General features: G+C 34.3%; 1 protein-coding gene across 1 annotated transcript; it reads left to right on the top strand.

Annotated features, from left to right (window-relative positions):
• The first annotated feature begins 4,729 nt into the window (after positions 1-4,729).
• On the top strand, positions 4,730-9,163 carry LOC110442201 (sulfotransferase 1C4-like). The gene is made up of 6 exons (XM_021485693.1): positions 4,730-5,008; positions 6,626-6,828; positions 7,190-7,513; positions 7,702-7,805; positions 8,363-8,537; positions 8,918-9,163. The coding sequence occupies exons 2-6, from the start codon at positions 6,657-6,659 to the stop codon at positions 9,031-9,033; spliced, it is 891 nt and encodes a 296-aa protein (XP_021341368.1). The 5' UTR covers positions 4,730-5,008; positions 6,626-6,656; the 3' UTR covers positions 9,034-9,163.

Below are 9,163 nucleotides of genomic sequence, written 5' to 3' on the forward strand. Positions count from 1 at the left end.
ACTGCCAAATCGTTTATAAGGTTTAACAATAAAATATATTTAAACTAAACCTACTGATTTGTTTTTTTTAAATCACAAATTGCTCTATTATAGAAAATAAATACATTTTTGAATGTCATTTAATCTCAGTTCTGTGTGTTGTTTGAATAGTGTACAATCAATCTGTAGTTGCCAAATATGAGTCTTAAGCTTACCCTTCCGGAACACCGAGTCTTATTCTCCTTGCTTAATTTGAGGGTCTGAATGTAAATATTCACTTCGTTGATAATAATAACACAAAACCTTTTAAAGACATTGAAAAACTTATTATTCGTATTTTGTTAAAGATAAATAAATTAAGAATATACAACACGTATGAAAAAAATAAACAATGAACTACGAGCATTGTTTATTTGTCGATAAATGTTCGGCATTATGTTTGCTGGTATACGTATCAACGAAATAATGACATGTTTCTTTGTTGGCCTGTAAAGGACTTTTGGTGCTGTTAATTTCAAATTTATTCGTATTTGACCTTTATATGTAGCTCCCGATTCGACCAACATTGAGTACAATGTTCTAGCTGCAATACTCCTATGTGTATATGCTCCTTGACACTGAATATATTGATGCTAGTGCGACCTACACACTTACACACCAGACAGGTCAGTTTTCACGGGGCTTCGAAACATGATACACATCATCTTCATAGTATACCTAGCTATGTAAACAGTGACATGAAATAGTTCAGCAATAACAAAAATCAATACATAAAAAAACTATTAAACACACATATCTATAAATTAAAAATACATACATATTTGTACCTACCCTGATGTAAAGACGAAAATATAAGACGTTTTAGCAGTTATGATCAACATCTAGAAAACGAAACACCCCTATGATGATACACACTAGAAGGATTGGTTTATTTCGAATTCTGAAAGTGGTCTCCACCTCAATTTTGCAATGGAAAAAAGATCATGAATTTGGATGTTTTTAATGTTTGAAATTGTTAGAATTACATATAAATTTCAATAACGTTTATGGTTTTTTTATCGATACAGATTTGTTCTCCTTACATTATCCCCGTTTCAAGCGAAAGCAAGCCGTTTTGATGTCTTATTATAATGCCGATAATAAGGTGACTCATATTTTAAAAATAAATGCGAGAAGTAGGTCTGAGCGTATAGCGTCAAAACCTACAGAGAAAACAACAAAGAATTAATTTGGTTAAGACAACACATTTATACCACTAGTGTTGCTTATATAACTATACCCTGTTTATGTTAGAACAAGTATGACACAAGTTATGTCAACTTATATTAACCACACTTGTTGTCCCGGATGTTAGCGCAAGGAGGGTCTTAATATGAGAAAATCGAAGTGTTCGAGAAGGTGACCTCATACCTTTTCACGGCCGCCTTGGTGAAAGGCTATCCACTGCGTCACCCGACAACCTAAGTGCTGTTAATTTGAAAATCATTTCTCTGTAACCTTTACATGTAGCTTTCGGTGCGACCTACATCCAGTAAACTGTTCTAACGGTACTGCACTTATGTGCTCATGCACTTATATGTTAAACCTGTTATTCTAATGTGTGCTATTGGAAGACTTGCTAGTACGGTTTTAAACTGAAGGACCTAAACACTAACACATCGAACCAGTCAGTTTACACTGGACGAAATAATAAAAAAATTCTCATTTGATATGGATAAATTAACAAAATAAGGATGTTGCTCAATTACGACATATGCAGTATGTTAAACCTCTTTAAAATGAAGTCAGAAAAAGCATATCTTACTCCTACTACACAAAGGATCAGAAACCAATTCTTACACAAATGCAAGCCTCCGCAACTTCAGACTCTCGTTCGCTTTGCAATACATTGCCGTGCTCTTTCTAACGAACATGAGACTAGTTAAAGCAGTGGAGTGCAAGCCGGTTTCGGGAATATTTTGTAGTTTCAAGAAGGAAAGAAGTTCTGGCTCTTATTCGGAACACCGTTAGGGTAAGCTATTTAGAACAAGCACGTTTTACATCTAGATATTCTGTACTAACCAGACCCTCTGACCGTCCCAAAAAGTCATATGGATATTCGATAGTATGTGTGAAATGCAGAAACATTCCACGGAAGCGCACGAGAAATTATCGGAACATTTCCCCAGTACATTTAAGTTAGCATTCAAACATATATAAAATCATGGTTTCCACATTACTATATGTAACACTGTTTCAGTGATTTTTGTAATCGTTATTTTTTAGATTGTTATGGTAGAGTGTGGTTGGCATTCGTAAAAATGTTGAACACGTGAAAGATAACGAACATGAATCCATTACACATAGATATAATCAGCAGGCTTACGTCACTTACAAATGTAGATATCATCAGCCACTTCACATAACTGTAACGGTGACAATCTAGTCCGAGGGACATCTGTACAACTAGCCTGGTGGTAAACTAATCCCATGCTCAGACTGTAACCTTTTATTTTATGTTGACATCATTTACATGGATATGAAAATATAGTTGATACAGAAAAAAATAGGCGATACTTTTTCTTTCTTTGTTTGTACATGCAACTGTTTTTAATTTCTTTTATTCCTTCGTACAGCAAATGTCAGTGGCAGTTTTATGTTTTGAGCGATATATATTTAAAAAATAAATGGAGGTCTGTTTAAAGGTTATTGCTCTATGTGACACCTCGATATGCATCTATGTACGCTGTCAGTGTGTGTTGACTAATTGTTACAGTATAGAATCCAATTTCCTTACAAAAATCTTTAGTATATTATAAGCACCATATCAAAAATCACTTTCGAGAAATTCTTTTAACTTACATGTCAGTAAATAACCAAAAACTGGAACTTATATGTATGTGTAAGATATCACATTTAAGAAACATCTTTTCCTTAATATACGGGTAGTCAGTGCTATGGTGTATTTAAAAATGTCCAAACGGAGAGAAAGTAGTATAATTAGTCGTGATAGCGGTTGAAATCAATACTTGGTACATGTAAACGTACCATCAAATAATGGCAGATACTAACAGAATGAAAACCTTCGAAAGGCTTTACTAATTTGTATCTGCCTTTCTTACTACAAACGTTACATTTTTGCTGGTGAATAAAACACTTATCATACAAGAAAATTTTGATTATTATTGATTACAGACGAAATATCTACGTAGGGTTTCTTATGTTTTCTCATCGAGGGCAACCCCCGCCCCCTCCCCCGCACCCCATCCCCCGTACCGACATAAAACTAACAATAAAAACCAAGAGCTTAATAGGTAAATTCTTAACGACTTGTACACTTACAATTTTAAACCTAGTTTGACTGTATTCTACATGGTTTATTTTTCTACTTTGATTTGCTATACAATGTATAAATAATTTAAAACGCAGACAACTCCAAACTTTAAACCTTAACTAGAACACTGACATGTCAGTAAGTGCCCCGTCTTGTGGCAATATACTCCCCATAATCATCAAGAAGCAATCTACCCATATAGCTGAGCTTGACGTTTGACATTTGGCCTTCAAAAAGAATCTCTAGGAAGCAAAATATACATTTTACATGTACTATGATGTGAGTCTTGTTTCTTTTCACCTCCATATTTGCTTGGCTAACAAAAATGTAAATACCGGTGCAATACTCATTTGTTAGCTTTGATTTTTCTTATTTCACCTTAAATACCTCCTCCATAAAGAGACAGGGTTAAAGTTTGAGATCCATTTTGTCTTTGACCTTGGACCCAAATTACCTTGACCTTTAACCCAGTGATCCTGATCTGAGGTCAGTTGACTTGTTCTTTAATTACTACCAACTTTGCTTCATAATATCATAACAAAATGTTCTAAGTGAAAAATACAAAATTTGACCTTGATCTAGAACCTTTGGAACCTATAACCGTCCCTTAGGTCAGAAGGCTCCGTGTCACGTTCCGAACAACTTTGCTCCATAATAGCATAAAAAAATGTTCACCAGTGAAAAAATACTTAATTTGACCTTGACCTTTGACCAAGTGACCATGACCATAAGTCAGTTGACTCTTTATTAAATTCAGACCAACTTAGCATCATGATGTCATAACAAATTGTTCATCAGTAACAAGATACACAATTTGAATTAGATTTTGACCCAGTGACCTTGACCTTTGATCAATTGACTCCTTGTTTAATTCTGATCAACGTTGCTTCATAATGTCTTAAAATGCTCATTAGTGAAATGCTACAAAATTTGACCTTTGACTTAATGACCTAGACCTCTGAACAGATGACCTTGACCTTTAGTCAGTTGACTCCTTGTTTAATTCTGATCAACTTTGCTTCATCATGTCATAACAAAATGTTCATCAGTGAAATGATGCAAAATTTGACATTAACATTTGAACGTAATGACCTTGAACTTTTACCTCGACTCTTTACCTGTCTCTTTGTCTAATTCCGACCTTTATATTGCTTTATAATGTCATAACATAGTAATTAGTGAAAAGCTTCAAAATTTGACCTTAACCTTAGGTCAGTTGACTCCTTGTTTAATTCTGATTAACTTTGCTTCATCATGTTATAACAAAATGTTTATCGGTGAGAAGATGCAACATGGACCTTTGAACCTAATGACCTTGACCTTGACCTTGCTTTTTTTACCTCAGTGTGTATTTTTTGTGAACTGAACATCTTCACCTAGTTTCATGTAAATCCGTCAATAAATACTAGGTATCAGCTAGTGGACGGACGGACAGACGGAAGGACGGACAGACAGACGGACAGAGTGATTACTATAGGGCACCCGTATCTCCGATAAAAAAGGCCTTCACACGGCGGTCATGAACCTGGAAATATTAGTATATCTAGTAAATTGATTACATGTAAATGAACATGTGTGGGATAAAGCGGCGGGTCGAAATGTGTGACGGTTACCCTGTGTGTCACAATCTAGAACATTAACATGCGGTCAACACATCATATAAAATGATATTACGAGGGACGCATACCACTGTTAGCTAAAGCCTCCATAAGGGTGGTAAGTCCGTCCTTTTCAATATTTATATTTCTTTATTTGTATCTGTACGGTTAGGTAATTTATTCACTCGTAGACATGTTTGATGGTTGACAAAAGCTATTTAATTTGCAGAAACATAAAGGGTAAACATTGTATGCTGTGCTATTGACATCCGGTAGTTTTCGATGTTTAGGACATTGAACTTTTAATATACCCAGACGTAAGCGTGAGATATAATACATTTTCGGTGTAACGTCTGTGCAGACGAGCATGTTTACAATACACGTGCTAGTATACTGATGTTTTGAGCGGGGCTCGTTGAGTGCTTCCATTGATGATTATTGTGAAGCCAACACTGAAATAATTTTCTTCATTCTTGTTAGGGATTTTTCATTATTTTATGTTTAGATGATTTATTTCACACAAAAATCATTTTTGAGATAACGTCAGGTTAGGGCCCCTTGCATCAGTCCTCGTACATTTTTCAACACACAGGATTCATTCATTACAGTCGCCATACAATTACTGTTAAGGTTTAATTGACACTTCAGTACTCTATTATAGTTTTTGTATCGTTCATGCATTAACATAGCAATCGTTCTGTCTTTTGCTTTATTACTGGCAAATCGTAAGTTCCTTATATTGTTTCATCATGTGAAGTGGTTCAATAGTGTTGTTGTTTCAGGTTTAACTGTTTAATTATTGTTTTGTCTTTGGTTTTACTTAAAGTTAAACGGATAAGAACGTTCGGAATAATCGTATTACTTTAATAGTAAGAGATAATGTTTTGCACTCCAGCATGCAATCTCCTAGCCTCTCTTATTCATTAAAGATGAACATCATAATTGCTTTGAATATGTTATCTTACTTTTATTGTTCCAATCTGTTAATTCATCTTTCTGTTTTTTGTCATAAAAAAATAAATCAATAACAAAACATAATCATCTACGATAGCAAAGGTAAGAATATTATGAAGTATGCCTTCACTATCATTAAAACATGTCCGATGTGTAGATACATACATCTGTATGAATCCTACGTTACTATACCCCATACCGTATATAACGCGAAAGTCATTTCATAGATTTTTAGGCAATCCCGAATGTAGTTATGTAATGTGATGTCATCCTAGTCATGGATATCGACATTACAAAAGTCACATAATAGTAACATTCATTTTCTAAATTACATTATTCCTGCAATCCTTAGACTTGTTCGTGGTCTTTGTGAAAATTCGTGCCATGAAAATGAATAATATTAATAATAATATTGATGAAATTGCCTATATGATTACATTTTGTATACGTAACCGTCAACATATTTCCTATTTACCGTTTATCCATTGAAGGACTATGTCAATAATCGAAATGATATATAAACAATCTATTAAACCGTACTTTCAAGTTCTAATACTTTCATTGGGGGAAACTCGACCAGCCATCTGTCAGGAACACTGCGTTACGTGTCGTATTTTCTGTTTACAAAACATGCAGAGACAACATATTTACCTTTACTAGCACAAATAGTGATACCGCTATACAATGCTAATTGGTCATTTGTTGTAGCCTCAAAACATTTCAATAAAGTATACAATATAGTATTAAATATGAAAATTAAATTGATCTTTTTCTTTAATAGTATTTGACATAATAGTGACCTTGCTGTTGCCATGGAGATCCGGAAAATTGAGGACAGAGGAGGGGAAGCGATACTTACCAAATACTATGACGGAATTCATTTCACACCAAAAACTCCTGGGAATGTGAAAGACCATTTAGAGGCAATACAGAACTTAAATTACAAGAAGGGCGATGTACTTATCGATACTTTCCCTAAAACTGGTATGTTGACAGTTAAGTCTAAAATCACACGGATCGTATTCATGGTACTAAATTGATAGTTGGCATTGTATAACCTATTACATTTTGTAGTATCAACAAGGAAACGTAACACGTCTTGCAGAAATGATGTATTGTTTACTTAAAATGGTAAATGTACACCCTTCGGATAGGTATTACAATGTATTAGTAAAGTGCATTAATATGTTATTTGAGTCACGTTTTATGCAACAAAAGACACTTTTTGTATGGTAACTAAAATGTCCAAATAAATGTATTAGGAAGTAAAAGTATGTGACCAATGAATTATAATGTATGATAAAAAAAGGAAACGGCAATAGTGAATAAAATGTTATATTTTTAGGAACACACTGGACTTTCGACATTGTGAAAATGTTGAAAAACGAACAAGCCAAATACAGTTCCGGAACAATGATGCCTTTAGACTTCACACCAAGCACTAAAATCGATGCCTTAGACAGCCCTAGAGTTCTGGTGTCTCATTTCTATCCTCAACATATTCCGAAATTTGTTCTAGACGAGAAATGTAAAATCGTCTATGTCTACCGGAACCCAAAGGATACAGCCGTATCTATGCACTCTTTCCTGAAACGACTAAACACCGAAGGAATAAAAGGTTATAAAGGCACATGGGAACATTTCTTTGAATTATTCACCACAAAGTCAGGTGAGTACAGCTTGTTAGAGCATATTCTTTCAAATTTTTATGCATAATGCATTGATCGTGTGTGCAAAACAATCAAATATATAAGTAAACGGACCAATCAAACATTGTAAAAGCATCGATGAATGAATAAGAGTAGAAAACGTCAATCTCTATGTATATTTGATGAGTTAACTTTGTTTTTGTTAAAGTGCCATATAACTCGTGGTTCGAACATGTGAAATCATGGCTGGACTTTAAAAAGAAAAATCCGGACCTGCCTATTCTGATGATATCATTCGAAGACATGAAAAAGGTATTTCATTATTTTACTCGTAAAGTGTGAAGAAGCAGTGCGTGGAATCAATTTGTTTGACTGTTTCCCTCTTGAAAATAAACTATACATGTTTTGACAAGTTACGAATATGCTAGCGGGTGGAGATTTTCATTTGATGAGTATTTTGTCTGATTATTGTTTTGTTTAAAACCTGTAATTATCCAATATTCTGAACTGCCAGGTTTCAGAATTTTAGAACATCACGACATCAAAATTTTGAACGGGCGTCAAAGTTAACTATCAACGTACATGTTTTAGCGCACACACATTCTAGCGTTTTATTAAATTTAAATACATTAGCGCAATGATGAATAATCCCACCTCAACAATATGGAATAAGTCTAACGCGAAAAGCTTTAAACAAGACTACTGCTAACAAATTAGGTTAAAACATATCACAACAATTTTAAATTCTGTATACTATTCTTTCTATGATCATTCGATTGGGCATTCTTTGGTCTACTTATTTATAATTATTGGCTACATATTGAAACAAAGCCCACAAAACTAACGGTAATGACGTCTGTATACTTCAGGACCTTAGAAGCTGTGTTCAAAAGATTGCAGAACATCTTGGTACCAAACAAGACCCAGACTTTCTTGACGAAGTGACAAATAAATGTCAGTTTAGCGCCATGTCGAAAGCAAAGAGCACAAACGAAATCGAGACGGCGATGAGCACAGACGGCAGCAATCCATTTTATCGGAAAGGTAATTTGTTTAAAGTCAAGTGAATACCGAAGTGTAATTAAATTTGTAAATCGCGCTCAGGATCGATGAAGCAATGACAGAATATGAATAACAAACATTAAAAGGGGATGTCATCTATGAAAGCAGGAAATGTCAGCAAGTAAATATGTATCCTTTTAGAACTTTTGATCGTACCGCCATGTACATGTTCAAGGTTTTACATTAAATTTGTCATTTCAAATAATGGTTTAGTTCATATCTTGGGTTTTCCCCTTGCAATTTGTACCCATTTCAATCCGAACACTGGTAGCGTTTCAGTAATATATTAGATTATAAATCATTTTGATGCAGTATAAAAACAAAATATAAATAGGTGACGTCATTTCAACCTATTATTCCAGGTGATGTAGGCGATTGGAAGAACTGGTTAACTGTTGCTCAGAATGAAATGTATGATGCCTTGTTAAAAGAAAGTATGGCTGACATCGATCTAGAAGTGAAATATACCTTGAAATAGACATTTACCACAACTGGTTATAACTGCATCGCAATTTCTATCGTTTTAATGCTTTCAATCTGTGAATGTACATTGACAACGATGTTGGTGTGGAAACCCATGCTCATTGGTTTGGGATAAGTAAAGAAAA

The sequence above is a fragment of the Mizuhopecten yessoensis genome, unplaced genomic scaffold (assembly GCF_002113885.1).
Source record: "Mizuhopecten yessoensis strain PY_sf001 unplaced genomic scaffold, ASM211388v2 scaffold716227, whole genome shotgun sequence".
NCBI classification, from domain to species: Eukaryota; Metazoa; Mollusca; class Bivalvia; order Pectinida; family Pectinidae; genus Mizuhopecten; species Mizuhopecten yessoensis.